At 55.2% G+C, this 18210-nt stretch overlaps 1 protein-coding gene across 2 annotated transcripts in view; it reads left to right on the top strand.

Annotated features, from left to right (window-relative positions):
- KIAA1614 (KIAA1614 ortholog) overlaps positions 1 to 17972 on the top strand; it is a 37153-nt gene extending 19181 nt beyond the window's left edge. The window contains exons 5-10 of one of the 2 annotated variants that reach the window (XM_058539932.1): positions 2716 to 4268; positions 5961 to 6117; positions 7818 to 8076; positions 11076 to 11203; positions 11973 to 12157; positions 16733 to 17972. In XM_058539932.1, coding sequence (XP_058395915.1) covers positions 2716 to 4268; positions 5961 to 6117; positions 7818 to 8076; positions 11076 to 11203; positions 11973 to 12157; positions 16733 to 16926 — 2476 coding nt within the window. In that variant the 3' untranslated portion in view covers positions 16927 to 17972. Of the gene's footprint in view, positions 1 to 2715; positions 4269 to 5960; positions 6118 to 7817; positions 8077 to 11075; positions 11204 to 11972; positions 12158 to 16732 lie in introns of those variants that run through there. The other variant, XM_058539933.1, reaches the window with a different exon arrangement.
- Positions 17973 to 18210: the final 238 nt, after the last annotated feature.

The raw sequence follows: 18210 nt of genomic DNA, 5'->3' as shown, positions 1-18210 counted from the left end.
GTTCCACCCCATCAGGGCTGTGAGACTGGTCAGTGGCTTTGCTGTCAAGGCACAGAGCAGGGGGAGGGTTAGGAATGGCTGGTGACACCCCCAGGGCACAGGTCATGTTCACCTCAGCCAGACAGGCAAGGCCATTTGTCCATGCAGAAAGAAACAGCCTGAAAAGACACACTGTCCAGTCCAATAAATGCCACGTATAGTTCTAGAAGTCAACCAGTTCAGTGACCACTCGCCCCACTGGCTGGCATGTTTAGCAGTGATTCTTAAGCACGGATGGTTTCTTCCTGCTGTCATCTGAACTCCTTTCCTTTTAACTGCATACCGTATTTGTCCTTCTGTCGGGTAGCTTAAATTTGGTAAAGAAGGAACTCACGTTAAGGCAGCCTTTTTGAGAACATTGGCATCTTTCTTCCAGAATCACTGAAGCATCCAGTTAGAGGAAGGATTAGTAAATCCACTTATCCTCACATACATTTTGTTATAATAAGTTGTTGAAGTGTCGAGGCAGCTTGAGCAAATCGTGCTGTTTACAGCGTGCTATTGGAGCAGAGTTTAATTCTCTGGGGAGACAGAGGAGGAGGAGCAGGAGGGTAAAGTTAGGGAAGCTTAGTAGGCACTTTGAGGGCTAAAAACAGTAACATAACACATAAGGTGTGCCGGCATGGATAACCGTCTGCACGGGTACACTTCTGGGTCATTGGAAAGAAGTAGCAGGTCTCTAAAATCCAGGCCCCTGTCTCTAGATGGGACTGGACCATCAGCATAGTCAGTGTCTGGTTCTACTTTCGTGGCTCCTTATGAGGAGAAAAAATCCCCACAGCTTGCCTTTCCCAGCTGCTCAGGTGCTGGTCAGCCTGGGAACTGGTCTTGTGTGGCCTCTCCTTGGCAGGAATGAGGAGGGGCCATGTGGTCATGCAGTCCCTTCCAGCCCTGACATCTTCTGGGTCTGTGATGACAAATGAGTGGTACAGATGTTCAGAGGAGGGAGATGTTATCATGGTGTATTAGTCAGGGTTCTCCAGAGAAAGAACCAACAGAATGTGCATATATATATATATATAGAGAGAGAGAGAGAGAGAACGATTTATTTTAAGGAATTGGCTCACGTGATTGTGGAGGCTGGATAAGTCCGAAATCTGCAGGGTAGGCTGGCAAGCTTAGGACCCAGGGAAGAGTTGCAGCTTGATTCCAAAGGCTGTCTGCTGGTAGAATTCTTTCTTGCTCAGGGGAGCTCAGTCTTTGTTCTGTTAAGGCCTTCAACTGGTTGAGTGAGGCCCACTGCTTCATAGAGGGTATTTTGAAGCATGGAGCTTTCTTCAAAGTCCACCAATTTAAATGTTAATCTTATCCACAAAACATCTTCACAGAAACATACAGAATAATGTTTGACCAAGTACCTGGGCACCATGGCCCAACCAAACTGACACATAAAATTAAGCATCATACATGGTATCTATACAACAGGTAAGATTTAATGAATAGGATTCAAATGCAGGCTGGTTAAGAAGGAAGATTCCAGGAAAGGATGGCAGGAGGGCCGCAGGAGGTGGATGGGGTGGGAAGTCTGGAGGCCCTACAAGTAGGTGGCAGGGGACAGAGCTGGAGAAGAAAGCAGGGAGGAATGTGGAGGGCCTGTGTTTTTACCTCACAGACTGTGAACTTGATCCTGCACCCCCTTGGGGGTTGGTGTGATGAAGCTGTGCTCCAGGGGGACCAACAGACAGGAGGCAGTGGATAAGAGGTCACTGCAGGGGTCCAGTGTGAGTGATAAGGAGGTGATAAATGAGAGAAATGATGTGAATCCCGAACATTTAGCAGTAGATTGATGGGGAGGCCACTGCAGGGAAAAGGAAGGGAGAAGGAGGGTCCTTACTTAGGTGGCCTCTGGTAGGAAATGGCCTATGGGCCTGGGTCGGTTTGCATAGTGGCCTGAAACTCAGGTTTTCTGGCTCCAGGGACCCTGATGTGAGATTTGTGGGGATGTTTTCTGGGGCTGAGCAGGATTTGACCATCAGCCACAGGGCCTCCCGAAGCCCAGGCTGATGACGAAATGTGAAGACTCTTTGTAGCACAGCTTCTCAGGATGGGAGTGTGCGAGGGGCTGGGGGGAGCAGGTACCGGAGAGGGTGTTGGCCAGACAGGATGGGGAGTCCTGGGAGAAACACGGGTGTCACTCTGCCTACCTCCTGTCTAAGCAAGAAGACCAGGAACCCTGAGTGGCCACTTTTGGGAGCAAGAATGCTTAGAAACGCTGACTTCGGGTCCCACACAATCTCCATAGAGACTTAAAATACATTCTTCCCATTAAACCTTTATAGGAAATACAGTCTTGCCACACTTCTTCACTACCAGATGCCTGTGATGGCCAGGCTCACTTCCTCTCCTAAACACACACATGTCACACATGTGAGGACTTGGGTATCCTACTTCTGTACAATCCTGAGTTTAGTAATGTTTCATCTGAACTCAGGCTGAGCCGGGCAACAGAGGGAAAGACAAGAGGGAAGAAGGTCGTGTTGGTTTTGTTTAGGGCTGTGTCTCAGGGTTAGGATGGCCTGGTAAGCTACTCTGATTTGCTCTCTGACTCACCCAGGAACCTGATTGGGGGTAACTTGGGGGTTGTAGTGACCAGGAGCACTGTGGGAGACTGTGCCCCAGGGTGCCTTCCTCCCCATCCTTCTGCCTGTGACCTCTCTCCTCCTGTCTCCCCATCAGAGATGCCGGGAGAAGCCCAGCCCTGGACCCGAGGATGACCCTTGCCTGCAGAGACAACCTCCAGAATGGGAACACTAGTGACTCCTCCAGCGGGGAGTCCAGCAGCGGGCAGTGGCCGAAGCGGGGCCCCTCCCCGTCCCACGTCCGCTTCGAGGATGAGTCTGCTCGCGACGCCGAGTCCCGCTACTTGGAGCGGCTGCAGCAGCGGCAGCGCCAGGTGCTGGGCTCCGCGCTGCAGGCGGGCGAGCAGGGCCCGCTGCGCTCCAAGCCCGACCTCGCCGCCTACATGAACGGCGGCTTCCAGCGCAGGGAGGCCGGCGAAGGGGCCCTGCGCAGGCCCGGGGGCGGGCGGGATCGGAGGGCCCTGCCGGCGCCGCCGCCCGCCCGGGGCCGGGAGAGGAAGTGCCGAGCCTGTGGCCACTGCCTGGAGGACCGGCGCCCTGCCCAGGGGAAGGCAGCCCCCGACCCGAGGCACCTCCAGGAGCGCCACGCTGCCTGTGGGACGGAGGGGATGCTGGCGGAGCCCCTTAGCTCTCGGGGCTGGAGCGCCCCCATCAGGCCCCTCCCTGCGCAGCCAGGACTCCACACCCAGTGGATCCGGGAGACACACATCGGAGACCCCGTGCGCCCTGAGGAGGTGGACTCTGCCCTGGACAGCACGGACACCTCGGACAGCTGCCGGACCGATAGCGAGGAGGCTGGGACCTCTCAGCCCAGCAGGGCCCGTCTGCGGGGCTTCAGGCCTCGAGGAGGCCACAGGTGGTTCCGGAAGGCTGAAATGGAGCTGCCCCGGAGCCCTGAGGCCCGGCACTGCCCGCCTGGGGTTGACCTCGTGGAGGCTTCAGATGAGGGCAAAGAAGGCAGAGGACATGCACCTGAGGGGACTCTGTTTCCCAGAGAAGACGCTTTCTCGAAGCCTCCTGTCCTGGAATCTAAGAGGGCTTCCCTGGGGTCCCAGGGGCAGCGTGGACCAGGGCTGGGAAGTCACTGGGCTCACCCGGTGGATGCCAGGGCTCAGTGCAGGACAGCCTGTGCTGTGGCCTCCTGCATGAAGCTGGGGTCCTCCGGGCCAGGCAGACAAGCCCAGGTTGTAGAGGGTCCCGAGTCTCTGGAAACTCCCTCTGCTTCCTCCCTGCAACAGAGTCATGCAGAACCCTCGGCCCCCAATCAGGCCCAGCAGCCAACCGCTTCCCTCCCGGACGAAGGCTGGGTGCCAACCCCCCCGTCTTCAAGGAAAACCACCTCGCCTGGGTCTCACAGGCATACAGCCCTGGCTGGGCCCCGAGGGCCAGGGGACCAGGGAGAGCCTGTGAACACCCCCCGGCCTCCTTCAAGAAGTGTAGTTCCCAGGACCTGTGAACTCATCCCTCCACAGACCCAGCCCTGCGGCCCCCAAGTCAGGCACCCGCTGCTGGCCCTGTCCACCAACAGCTGTAACAATAGTGTGCCTTGGGGGCTGCAGGAGCCCCAGGGAGGAGCCAGCCCTGAGGGCAGGGTGGAGAAGGGCCCCCGAAGCAAGGAGCCAGAGGCACCCCTGGAGGACTGTGGAGATGGTAAGGGATTGCCCTGTCCAAGGCAGTCCTAGAGCAAAGAGCCCAGGCCAGCTCTGTGGCCCACCAGGCACTCAGAGTCTTCACTTACCTTTCATCTTGATAGGTGACATAGCCATGCACACTCGCAGCAGCCCGTTGGAGCCCCTCCGTTGGAGCCCCTCCGAGCAGCAGCAGGTGTCCGGGAAGCTGTGGGGTGTGTGGGCTGGATGCAGGATTCAACAGGAGCCTGGAGGCGGATTAGCCAGCTCCCCCTGGGGGAGGCAGAACGTGGGGAGGCGGTGGTGGGAACTGCTGGGAGCCCTGAGGTGTGTATAGAAGCTCCAAGCTCTGTGGCTGCTCAAGGCCTGGGCTTTAGGGAGTTTGACTACCGCCAGAGCAGGAGGAGGCAGCAGCTCCAAGATTTACTATTTGCTCAGAGCAGTAAATGCCTCATAATCACGTGGCTGAGGCCCTGCCCCTTCAACATCTTCATTTCCTTCATGTACTCGTGCATTTATTCAGTATTGACCGAGCATGTGTTACCTGCCAGGCCCTGTACCAGGCACTGTGGGGAATGCATGAACTAATTCAGCAGCAGTCCTGCCCTTGAGGCCTTCTGTGGCCAGGCAGACGTGCTGTCTGGGGGACACGATGACCAGCCGGCAGAGCCCTCCCAGACCCCTGGCGTTGCTGGGCAGGTTGGTAGGTTTCAGCGGGCAAGGCTGCTGAAGGAGGTAGGATTCACCTCTGCCCTTAGAAGCGTCCTCATGTTGTGGGCAAATCCTGGGTGTGAGCAGCCTTAGGCTCTGATCCCCGATGTTGTGATCTGAGATGAGCGACTCAGCCACTCACTCAGGCCATATGGACCTTACTGAGGATGTGGATGCCCCCCAGGGTGGCTGGGGCTGACCACCCCCTCCACTGCACAGGGAGACACAGACACTGTCCCTCTCTAGCCCTTGCTCACATGAACCTTGAGGAGGCAGGCCCCACCCTACGCTCCCTCCCGACCGTGCTAAGGTGTGGTTGCCTTCTCTCTGGTGGGCTCTGCTGGCTGCCACTGACCACTTCCTGCGAGGCTTCTGTTCTGAGATCTGCTGCCCTTTCTAGGCAGCCTGGCCTTCACCTTCTCAGGCTGGCCTGGAGCAGAGGGCCAGCTGAAGCTCCTCTCGTTAGCCAGGAGGTCCTGGGCACTCACTTAACCCCTCTGCACCCCAGACTCCTCCCCTGTACCTGAGGGTAATAACAGAACCTATCTCCTAGGAACTGTGACATAATTTCTGTAGAGGGTTTAACTCATTGCCTGGCACATCATAGATGCTCCAAAAATGGTGGCTATCGTTAAAGCTGTAGGAAATCACAACCGACAAGATGGTGGTTTTTGTCCCAGGAATACAAAATTTCCCCCACTCCCACTATCTCTTGATTAGGAGGGACATGACTTATCACAAGCAGCCCCTTCATTTTACAGACATTTACTAATTATCTACTGTGTACCAGGTGCTGTGCTGGGGGAGATGGGGCTACAGAGTAAACAAGACCCCACCCCTGCCTTGTGGGTGTCTCACCACTGTCTCCACCGCTCTCTTGGGGCTCCTGTCCCGCCCCACCTTCCTCTGGCTCTCCTGCCTCTGTCTTGGGGAATGTCCCCTCCCTCCGCTGTGATCTGAGGCGATGGGTCAGTGACACGGAGGGATGCTGTGGTTGTTGCAGGAGGACTCCAGGGCTTTCTCGGCTCAGCAGCTGCTGGCACCGTCAGCACCGTGGGTGTCAGCCTCTCCCTGGCCTCAGAGGAGCCTGAGTCCAGCCAAGAACCAGAGGGAGGCCTGCAGAGGACAGAGTCAAGTTCCAGAGGACACGTGTCATCCCGGTGAGTGACAAGAGCAAGAGCCCTGACGGCAGGAGTGGGGGTCTGGGGATGCTGGGTGGGGAAAGAGAGCCCCCTGGAGTGGTAGCGTGACTGACCTCACTACTCCCAAATCCTTGAAGGTTCCTAGATATGTCCAAGCACGGCACCCCAATACTCTTTTCTGAACCGTTTTGTTCTAACGTACTTGATTATTCATTCACCGAGCATTCGTTGAAGAGCCTCGAGCTCCAGGCGCTGTGCTGGGCACAGCTGACCAGACAGTCCCAGCCCTCGAGGTGCTCCCCGGATGGAGCCGTCTGTCTGAGGGGACTCGCTCCTGACTCGGGGCTTGGAAACAACCAGATGCTGAGGAATGCTGAGCCCAGCATTCACAGTGCCATTCTCTCCTGCAGCCTAGAGGGTCTGAGTCCACGCTCTGGGGCCTCACAGCCCTGGAAAGTTAGTCCTCTGGCTGGGACTTTCTCTTCTCCACTGCGCGCCACTCCTGGTGACATGTAGCCCAAGGCTTCACATGCCACCGAGAGCCAAGTCTCCATCTCCAGCCGGTGTGCTCCCCAGAGCTCAGATTCGTACCTCCGGTTTCCGCCAACGTCTCTACCCAGGGGTGTGAGAGGCACCCCAGACTCAACACTGCCACACCGAACTCTCGATCACTGCTGACCAAACTGGTCCCCCGATTGTCCTCCCAGCAAACACACCACCACCCACACGGTGCTCACCCCCAAATCTGGGCTGCTCTTCCTGCCTCCCCACTCGCATCCACTGCAAGTGCTCCCCAGCTCCCGTGTCCACCCTTTCCGTGCTTCTCCTGGTGTCAGCTGCAGTTCCTGTCTGGAGAACCCCTACCTGCTGTCTGCCTCCCTCTTGCCCCCTACAATTCCTTCTTCACACAGTGGTCAAAGGTATCTTTTAAAACCTTAGAGGATGTCGTTTCTCCTGCTTAAACTGCCCCCGCCAATGGCTTTTCCTCTCACTTGAAATAGAATTCGAACCCCTTACCTTGGCCTACAGCTCAATGTAATCCGGCCTCCGCCTACTTATCTGACCTCATCTGGCACGTCTTTCTCCCTTGCGCATTCTGTCCAAGTGCTAATGGCCTGGCCCTGTTGTGTTCTGGAACACACCGAGCCTCTCCCTGCCTGAGAGCTGTGGCGCCAGCTGTTTCCTCGCCCCGGAATTCTCACCTCCGGGCTTGGCAGGACTGGCTCCTTCTTGCCATTCACTTCTCACTTTAAATATCATCTTCTCGGAGAGACCTTTGCTGGCCACCCTGTCACTCTCTGCCTCACCCTACTCATCAGTCACTGACGGTTTTCCGCCTTCGTTTACTAGTTTTTGTTTATAAGCTCCCGAGAGCGAGGACCTTGTCTGTCTTGCTTACCACATGCGCCAGTGCCTGCGAGAAGCCTAGAAGAGGTCCTGAAAAAATGCTGAATGAATGAAGGAATGAATGATTGGGTGAACCCGTGGTTGAATGTGATGCCAAGGATCTTGTCTGAGCTCTTCTTCCTAAAAGGTGCCCAAGCAGAGGACCCAGCAGAAGTCTGCTCAGCCTTTCTTCCTGCAGCCTGGCTGTCACTTCCTCCAGGAGGCATTGGGGCTGGCCCATCTGGGGCCCACAGCACCCTGAGGTCCAGTCCACCCTGGCCTCGGCCCCCTAGCCCTCTCCTGCCCACCTCATGTCCACCCTTGCATTTCAGAGCAGTACCAGGGGTCAGTGCAGGACCTGGCCCACCCTCAGCCGCCCCTTCTGACAGGAACGGGAAAAGCAGCAGCAGCATCGCCTCCACCCTGGGGCTGAAAAAGTTCTTCTCGGCCCTGGGCCAGGGCACGCGGCCCAGGTTGGGCAAGTCCCACAGCTACAGTGTGGAGCAGCTGCCGCCGCCTGCGCCTGGCCCAGCTTCACACACCAGCACCCCCAAAGTGAAGAGATCCCCATCCTTACAATCCCTGCATCTGGTGAGTGCTGAGGGCTCCAGCCAAGGGGTGTGTGAGGCTGCTGGTGGTGTAGCCACCATTGAGATGAAAGGTGAAAGGAGGGATGGAGTGTTGAGGATGCCACCCAGGGAGCCCAAGGTGGGGAAGGGAAGCTGCTGGCATCCCCACGGTTGACCCCGGAGACCTGGATTCCCCTGGACACAGTGGGGGCGGGCAGCCTCCCACACTTCTGTTCTTCCGCCAGCTGCCCCCGCCTGGGCTTATCCTAGACTCCTCCCTCTCCCCTCCCTCAATCCTACCACCCCTGCCAAGTCCTGGAGTCTACTCCAGTTCATTCTGGAACCTTCTCATGGCCACAGCGACTCTGTTAGTCTAGCACAAATCACTTCACACCTGGATTACCTCAAGGGCCTCCTGCCTGGCATCTCTGCTGTGTCTTTCTCCACGTGCCTTCCAGAGTGGTCCTCCCATGTGCAAATCTGGCCTTGTCACCCCCTTGCTGAATATCCGCCATTGGTCCCTTATCACCCTCAGGATAAAGTTTAGATCACGTGACACTGCCAAAGCATTTCTGTGACCTGGCTGCTTCTGTCTCCCATCGCTCTACTTCTAACACTCGGCCCCAGTTACCCTTGGCTTCCTTGCAGTTCTGTAATCAGGTCACACGCTGTCTGACTTTGAATCTTCACTTGAAATGTTTCTCCCACCTTCTCTACCTGCTAGTGTCAGCTCATCCATCAACACTTTAGGCATTGCCTCCCCCAGGAAGCCACTGCCAACCCTTCCTTGGGCTGAGCTGGGGGCCTCTACTCTGTGTTCCCATCTCATCCTGTGCTCCCCTCCTTCATGGAACTTGTCACATAATATTTTAACTGATTTTGATCTGTTTCCCCTCCCTGGAGCGTGAATTCTTTGAGGGAACAGCACTTGATCTTTATAGTCCCAATATTTGTACAATGGTTAGTATAGTATCCATACACAGTGAGGGAGGGAGGGAGGGAGGGAATGCAGGGCAGCGAGCTGAAGGTCTCCCTCCCCATGTGCTCGAGGATAGACCAGCAGCAGCGCACTGACTCCCAGCTAGGTTTTGAAAGCCCTGTTCTATTCCAGGTGTTTCCAGGTATTGTGTTTGTTCTTCTGTTCCCTCCTCTCCTCCCCTGGACAGAAGGAAGCCCGTGGTTGTGGTTTGGGGCATTGGAGCCTTGCATTTTCCAGGCTGAGGTAGAAAAGAGAATGCAGGCCGAATGGAAATTCCATTGGTTGTCTCGCACCAGGAGCAGCACCTGGTACGGGGTCGGTGCTCGATGAGTATGTGCTGGGTGAATGAATGGAAGCAGAGCAGTGTAAGCTGGGGAGAAGAGCCCAGAGTGACATTGGGCTCCAGGAAGTCACTTTCCTCATGAAGTTAGATTTGTCCCATGTGTCTGAGCCGTGGTGCCCGGACGTGTTGCCATCAGAGCCCCGATCTCTGTGAACCCCTGGAGGGAAATGGCGCCGTTAGCGTAGTAGAGGGGTTACAGACAAGGTCAGCCGAGTGGGTGAAGAGAGAAAGTAAGCTGGCCCAGGAGGGGTGGGAGCAAGTGCAGGGAGGACGGAGCAGCAGGAAGAAATGTTCAAGAACTGAAAAAAGAGTTCTCACCCAGCAATATTTCTGATGTATCTCAGGGTGAACTGCTTCCTGTTGTGCTGCTGAGTGTGTGTGTGGTGAGAGGTGGGCGGAGGCGGCACTGGTTGCTGTTCATTTTGCCCTCCTGAGGGGCCAGTGGCCCTGTTCTCACTCCTAACCATGCTGGCTGCTCCCACATCTGCTAGTGGCTGCGGCTCCTTGACCTTTGAACCTGCATCTGGAAGGCTCTCCTCCCTTCCCCCTCTCTCTCTCTCTTTCCCTAGGGAACTCCTGCTAGTCCTTCAGGTCTGACTGAAGTTAAACATGACTTCTCCCAGGAAGCCTTCTTGAACTCTGATACAAGGCCAGGACCCTTCTTCAGTGTCTTGATAATCTGCCGTACTGCTTTAGAGCATAGATTCCAAATGCGATAAACGTGTGTAGTATTTGTTTGAAAGTCTGCTTCTCACTGCCTCGATCTCCACCACTCCCACACCCCACCTTCAGAACAGCCTCCTCACTGGGTCAGTTTCTAGAACACAGGTCTGATCTTGTAACTCTTCTGATTAACATCACTCGGTGGCTCCTTAGCAGGCCATATAAGGTCCTTCCAGGTCTGGCCCCTGGCTCCAGCCCGTCATCTCTGCAGCCTAGCCACCCAGACCATGTGTATGTTCCAGAACATACCACGCTTTCTCTCGCCTCTCCATGTCTTTGCATACGCTGCTGCTTCTACCTGGAGCACCTTCACCTCTGTCTTCATCTGGAGAGTTCGTGCTTCAAGCCTTGCTCAGGTGTCAGCTCCCCAGTGTCCCCAGACCTCCTAAGCTGAAGTCTGTCTCTCTGCTTCCCTGCACATCGTCTGTGCTTTTAGCTGAGCACTTACAACATGTGTTTAGAGCTTCCAACTTCCCTGTGCTCATCCCTGCCCCCATCATGGGGTGAACTCCTTGAGGGACTTTGTCTTGTCCATCTTTTTATGCACAAGGTTTTAAGGGGCATATGTACTTAGATAAAAATTTTTGAATGTAAGTGATTGTAAAAAGGATACTAAAGAATCACAAAATAATATTTAAGATTTTAACTCTAAAATTGTTTATTATCCTATAATTAACTTACTTTCACTTTTTTCTTAACGAGAAAATTAGATTTTCTTAATCACTGAGATCATTAGTATTATAGTACTAAGTTGTTATTGCAGCCAAAATTTAAAACAGTTGAAGCTTCAGATCACCTGTGCGGGGCCATCTCCTTGAGTAAGTTATGGTGATTCCTGTAGAGCACTTTGAAGTGATGACAGAAGCTCGTACCATTACTTTCCTAGAAGGCCCTCAGGTGTGTGGTTGGGGTCAGGTCATGTCAACCCCCTGCCAGGTGCCTTTTCTCACCTGCAATATTGGACCTTTCCCACCAGGGGTCACCCTCTCACCAGCATCGGAAAGCTGCCTCCTTTCAGAATCTCCATTATCTGCTGAGCGGCAAGGTGGACCGGTCCAGCCTCTACCTGGTAGGGGAGCCAGGGGACCACAGTGTGGCTGGCAGGTGAGAGTGGGCAAGTGGTTTGGAGGATAAACTCAGAAAGTTGAGTTCTCTGCAGTGGAGCTATAAGCTTAACTCCTTCCTGCCTCAGCAGCATGGCCCTAGGTGGGATCCCTGTTAAGGGAAAGTGAGGCCAGCTACCTGTGCCTCAGGTGCCACAGGGGTTGTGGAGCTGCACCTTAGTGCCCTCACCTGTGCGATTAAGCTCCAAGAAGGTGTGGGGTTGCTGGAAGGGGTAGAGTGGAAGGTTTGATTCCTCTGTCTACTATCTAATGACGTCTTGAGATCAGAATGTTCAGAGAGCTTCCTTGGCCCAACTAAAGATCCAGAGACAGGGACCCCCAAAGATGCCCTTGACTTGTCACCCTGCCTAGAGAAATCCCCCCCTCTCTGGTGAGACTCTCTAGGCTAGCTGCTCTTACCCGGGGCTCCATGGAGGGACTTCTAGGGGTCCGTTAATTCCTGGAAATTACATATAAAATTATAGCTTTTGTCAGATTCTTAGAGAGGTCTCTGCACCCAAAAAGATGAAAAACCACTGCTCTTGGTGGTGTGGGGGAGGCTTCTGGTTCTGCAACAGGCTCCGAGGAGCCTCAGACAGCTGTGGGAACCCGCCAGTCTCGGCGCCAGCAGGCTCTTTTGCTGGTTGAGGCCGGTGGAGCCCCAGCCTCCAATGCCAGTCGAGAGGCGTCAGTCATCTTTAAGCCAGGGAGGGGCTGGGCCCCAGTGCCCAGCCCTCTGTGCCCTCACTCTGTCTCCGGTCCCCTCGCAGGCCAGCCAAGGCCCCGCCCCGCCGTGCCCTCAGCGTAGAGGACGTGGGTGCCCCCAGCCTGGCTCGCACAGTGGGCCGCGTGGTGGAGGTGTTCCCAGATGGCACAAGCCAGCTGCAGCTACAACGCTCCCCAGAGGGCACTTTTGGCTTCTGTGTGGCCTCGGGGAACGGGCGCCGGGACTCAGGTATGCCCCTCCCCTTTCCGGGCTCTGCAGCCCTGGGCCTTAGCAAACCACAGCAGTGCCTTTGGCTGTGGTCATTTCTGGTCTTTGGCTGGGCAAGAGAGCTCTGGACTCAGAGAACCTCTCAGCAGAAGGACTGGAATTCTCCCCTCAGGGACTCTCGGAAGAGTCCAGGTGTGGGGCTGCTGGAGAAAGGGGATAGACATGGCAACTTGGCTCCACTGTCCCTCTGCTGTCTTCTGACATCTTGAAATCAGAATCTTGAAGGCCATCTCTTCAATGGAGAGCCAGAGGGAGATTCTTTGTGCTCACTGGTCCTCGGCAATCCATTTGATGTGGCTGAGATGTTTACATGGTTCCCTTCCCCCAGCTGCTGAGTGTGTCTGGCCACGTGGAACGTGCCTGCCTGTCTGTACATCCAGGCCCCTCCCTCAGTGCTGGCTCCTGAGGGTTATGTTCACACAGATCCTGGCTCCAGGCCCCTGGCTGGGTTGCCCACTAGGTCTTGATTCAACACTGGCGGGGTCAGGGAGGGGCTCTGGACATCCTTCTGCACTCCGGCCAGTTCTCAGGCTGCCCCGTGAGTCTTTTGGAGCAAAATGACTTGCCCAGGCTGTTACCCAAGATCTGTGGGCCAGAATCCATCTCAGGATGAGGGACCCTAAAAGATATTTCCCAGATCAGATGAATGGGGAAGGAAGACAGCTCTGCTAGGGGTGGGCAGGAGGGGAGAGAGAGAGAGAGAGAGAGACGGACACAGAAACGCATGTTCGGAAGCCTGCCCTGGCGCCTCTGCCGAGGAGGGTTTAGTCTGGGCTTTGATCTCCCAGGTCAGTTATTTAATCTGGAGAAAAACCTGCCTGCTGCCACATTTGCAGACGGCAGCGAGTTCTTGCATCTGTTCCTGTTTCAACAAAGGCATATTGAGCACCTCCTGGGCGCTGTAGGGACTGGGGGACAGCAGCCAGTGGAACAGACAAATCCCTGTCCCTGGAGTCCACGTTCCCGTGAGGGAGACAGGCTAGAGCCACAAAAAATATCCATTTTTATCTATTATGTATTCTATATGTCAGGTGGTGAAAAGTACTGAGAAACAAACAAAGTGGGGTAAGGGCGAGAGTGGACAGAGCGAGGGGCCGGAGAGGGGGCTGAGCTTGGAAGGGGCATTGGCCTTCGTGCCGAGTGAGACCGGGGCCGCTGGGGCTGGGAGCAGAGACTGCCGGGCTCTGATGTACACTTTTAACGGGGTCACTGGCTGCTGTGTGAGACTGGGCCTGGTGGGACGAAGGTGGAACCAGGGAGACCAGTTATAAAGCTATTTCACTAATCCACGAAAGACGCGAGGGTGGCAGCGTGGGCTGGGCTGGCTGTGGAGACGGTGAGAGGTGGTTGGTATTTGGTTGACTTGAAGGTAGTTTTGATTCGGTTTGCTGACGGATTTTACATGAGTGTGAGAGGAAGAGAAGACAAGTTTCTCCCCACTCTGGACAGGAGGACACAATGTCTTCCTCACAGGGAGATGGCGTTTGTGAACACATATTGGTCATCATAAAGCATAAAGCAGGCTGCTAGCCACTCCGCCTGTTCCTTGGGCTTCCTGTCTCCTCAGGTGAGGGGAAAGGGGGCCCCGGAGGCAGTGTGAGGCAGGGGGTAGACACAGTTTGGTTTGTACTCCAGCGCCTCTGCTGGCTGTGTGACCTTAACTCTCTGAGCCTCAGTTCTCTGATCTGAAGATAATAAAACTTACCTGGCAGAGTCATAAGGAGCATTCGAAGAGGTACATAGGAAGGTGCCTGGCACTTTTCTGCCCTTCCCTCTTCAGGAAGAGAACGTGTATTTGGGGAGCAGAACTCCAGACGGGGACCGGCACAATCTGCACCGTCTGCCCATGTGAGAGCGTACACAACCGGGCATTGTTCTCTGCCTTCCCTCCTCCCCAAAAGTGCTTCAGGCCCCTTTGTGGCAGGGGGAGCCCCTCTCCTGTCACCTGTCATGGAGTCCTGATGGACAGGGGTCTCTAATGACCAAGGGCTCTTGGGCTCTGCCCTGGCCTGCTCCCCAGGGCACCCCTCACCTGGGTTGGTGCGATCTCTTCCCTGTCCTGCCCAGGGGGTGCCCTGCTGCTGCTGCTGCAGTTGGCCGTTGGATGTCACACAGAGATCCCCACGCACACAGGACCACAGGATGTGGCTGGTGCTGGACAAGTTGCCATGTCTGTCCCCTTCCTCCTTCACTTCTCCTCGGCCTCAGAGGGGCCTGGGCAGGGGCTGGTTTGCATTCCTCACTAAAACGTCAAGATGCTGATGTTAACTTGCTGGCTCTCACATAGATTCTACACAAGCCTGTGAGGACAGCAGGCTTTGCCTTCTGCTTCTAATTGAACACCACACAGAGACCATCCATCCTTAACCAAGGCCATTTCCAGCGGACAGTAAATGCCCACAATAGCAGTCTCTCGGTCATATTTTTGTGTGTGTGTGAGGAAGATTAGCCCTGAACTAACCTCTGTTGCCAATCCTCCTCTTCTTGCTGAGGAAGACTGGCCCTGGGCTAACATCCGTGCCCATCTTCCTCTACTTTATATGTGGGACACCTGCCACAGCATAGCTTGACAACCGGGTTGCAGGTCTGTGCCTGGGATCTGAACCTGTGAACTCAACCACCACGCCACCAGGCTGGCCCCTTCTGTCATATTTTTATCATAACTTTCCGTTGTGAAACCTACCCCAGAGTCTCCCCAAAATAGCCCGCATGACGTCAGTGTCTGGTCTGGCTCTGGCTGCGTTCTTTGGGTTTTCCCATCACTCCCCACGCATGTCCTGCTGTACAGCAGCCATTTCCGCAGGCTCCGCCCCTCCCCTCCTTACCTGCCCTCTCCCCGTGCCACCAACATGCAGGCAGGGCCCCAAGCAGTTAAAACACCAGATAGGAGAGGAAAAAGGGCACAGGCCGAGAGGAAAGCCCTGTGCAGCCTAACGGCGCACATACCATGTCAGGAAGAGACAGCCTCGCAGGAAAGGCTCTGCCTGGCCAAGAAGCAGCGAAAGGGATTTCTGTAACTCAGACCAGGGAGAGGGACCGCGTCGAAAGCCTGGATTGGCTAGACCCGGAGCTACAAACCTTCAGGTGCGTTGGAGGAGATTTCAGTGCACTTTCAAACCCAGATTCCAGAGGGTGGGCTCTTCGAAGCCTGACTTCTATTGGGGCCAGGGAGCTCCTGGGGGCCTAGGTGGACAGAGAGATGACCTCCCACTAGCCCACGATGTGTTAAAGGGCTTCAAGCCAGAGACTGAGGAACCAGATGAGATGCCCTTTTGGGTCCCTTCTAAGAAAGCTGATTTTGGGAAGAGGAAGTGGAGAGTAATGTGTAGGCAGCTGCTTAATGTTTCTAACTCAGAGCCAGCCAGGAGCCAGGAGCCAGCAGCCAACCTAGGCTGGGGAGCAGTGAGGGTGTTAAGGGGGTGCTTGGCTGCCCCAGTGACTTCGACAGGTGTTGTCAGCTGCACAGAGGCCGCCCCTTAGTCCTCCAGCAGACTGGGCTGTGCTCTCAGACACTGTGCTCACTCAGGGTGGGGTGCCCAGCTTTCCCTGGAGGAGCCTGTGCCTCCTTGCATCTCTCAGGTGGAAGTAGCTGACGGGGAGTTTGAAAGGTTTTCTGCAGAAGTTGAGGCAAGAGGGGTCCCTCAGCTGGACTCTCCAGCACTGCGTGGCCAAGAGAGGCCAGGGGAACCCAGCCTGGCCAGCCTGAGGCTCCACAGAGCCTGCTCCACTGACATGGGTCGCAGGGTCAGACTTGGGGAAAAGAGGAGAAACAGGTTCTCCCCCGGCTCACTCTGCACCTTAGAGACCCAGGGAATGGTCCTCCTGGCCAGGCCGGGCCTCTCGGGGGCACTGGCGGGGAGAGGGTATGTGTGAAGGGAAAAGTGAGCTGCCATGGCTTTAAATGGGGGTAGAATCTTTATGTTTCCCGGGCTTTTGCCAAGATGCCTCTAAATCCTAAGTGAGGAATCCCATCCGAGGAAGACTGAGGCCAGGGCTAGTTCTAGACAATACTGTAAAGCAAACCAGGGTTGGACTTGACCTCGGCCATGTTTGCTACTCCATTGATACCTTCCCACCACTCCAGCCACTTGAGGGCAGCAACTGGTCTATTTGTGAATCCCCCCTAGCACAGTGCCAGGCATGTAGTAGGTCTTTTTCTTAATTTTTAAACATTATTCTCTTCCCTATTCTATAATCAAAGCTCATCTCAGAAAAAGATAAGATTAGCTCATTCACACTGGGGTACACATGAATAATAACAGCTTAAAGCATTATTTATACTAGGGGCATTTTAAAAGAAGAGATGGGGAAATGTTATACCATAGAGGCAGGCACACTGTATCTATGTGTAAAGCTAGTTGTAGTTGTGAGGTGGAAATTATGAGAGAGTGTGTGTGTGTGTTTGTGTGTAGAAGTGCCCTGTATGAGCATCTGCCCCCCGCAACCCCAGGGAGCACTCACCTGGTCGGCATTCCACAGAGATGCATGTCTCTGATTTGGATTTCATTTGTTCAGTTCTCCCATTTTCCTTTGCAGGGTTCTACGTGCAGGCGATGGCTGACGAGAGCACGGCCAAGCTGTACTCGGGGCTGCTGGGGGTGGGGGATGAGCTCCTTGAGGTGAATGGGGCCAAGGTTGCGGGGCTGGGCCTGGCTCACATTAAGGAGCTCCTGGCGCACGCAGAGAGCTTGTCAATCCGTGTGCTGAGGCAGAGGCCTGTCCCACGGTGACCCAGAGGTGCTTTTGACCTCACTGTCACCCCCTTGGAAGCCTTGAACCGCCCCAGGGGGGATGGCTGGGAATGTGCCAACAGAGCTGCTGTGTTCCCCGAAATGAAGATGACAGTGGCATGTAACCCTGGGCTGTGGCAGGGCCTTGGTGATGGACCACCCTAGGGAGAGAAAGGAGCCTGTTCCTGTGTTTTGTTTAAAGATGTTGATTTATGCGGAGCTAGGGAAAGAAAGTATGGGTGTCCCTCCATGCCTGAGGTGGTGTCAACCTCTTTCTGCACCTTTGTTGGCAGGGGAGGAGAGAGATTCGCTGGGTCCCTGAGTGTTGCCTCACCCCCAGGGCCCATCCCACTCTCTGTCGGGCTCCCCCAGCCTCTCACACTCCAGAACCAAAGAAAGTGCTTGGCCACATTGGCCTCGAGCCTGCCTTTTTCAGTCTCATTTCTCCCAGCTCCCATTTGACACCTTTGCTCTTTTCCAGAAATGGGCAAAGTGTCCTGGAGTAACAGCCTTACAGCCATTGACCATATATTCCAAACCTAAAATCAGAACACATGGGCTGGTTTGAGAACATCGGGGAGATGTTATCTGGTAGCCAGAATATTAAGAATTTCTGGGAAATTTTTGTGATATATCAGATTGAAGGAAAAAAAATGAAACCAAGACCAATTTCAGGGAAGTGCAGCTGTGGCCAGTGGGACTGGCCAGACCGGCCCTGCCCTCACCACCCTCCCCTCCGCCTCTGCCCAGAGCAAGGCTGGAGCTGCCGCAGCCTCTATCTTCCTTCTCCTGTCGGGCTTGGACACAGGGCTGCAGCTGGTGCCACGCTCTCCCCAGCCCCAAGCTCTCTGCCCAGACTCCCTGCCGGCAGCTGTGGGTGAGGTGGCCAGGAGGGAGATAGCAGGGGACAGGTGGGCGTGGGCTGTCCTGCCTGGGCACTTCCCCGCTCTAGGCCTGAACAGTGCCCAAAGGGTTGGGACGCTGTGGGAATGGATGGCTGTGTGTCAGTCTTAAATTATTAAAAAGCAAAGCTGAAGCTTCTCCCACTCTGAGTTGCTAAATTCTGGGCTGGACACTCACTTGACCTTCAGTAGCTGTGGCAGGGGGTGGTGGGGGGAGGAAGGACACAGGCACAGCAGTGGGCTGTGTTGGGCATGCCAGAGGGGGAGGCTGGGGAGGCCCCCAGGGTGGGGTGAAAGCCACAGAGGCCTCCAGAGACAGTAGTTTGTCTGGGGGAGGAGCCCGGGGGAGGTGCATTCAGGAGCAGGAGGCAGGATGGAGTAA

This window comes from Diceros bicornis, chromosome 4, assembly GCF_020826845.1.
Source record: "Diceros bicornis minor isolate mBicDic1 chromosome 4, mDicBic1.mat.cur, whole genome shotgun sequence".
Taxonomy (NCBI): domain Eukaryota; kingdom Metazoa; phylum Chordata; class Mammalia; order Perissodactyla; family Rhinocerotidae; genus Diceros; species Diceros bicornis.
The sequence above is the reverse complement of the archived record's forward strand: the minus strand, read 5'-3'. Positions and strand labels throughout refer to the sequence as shown.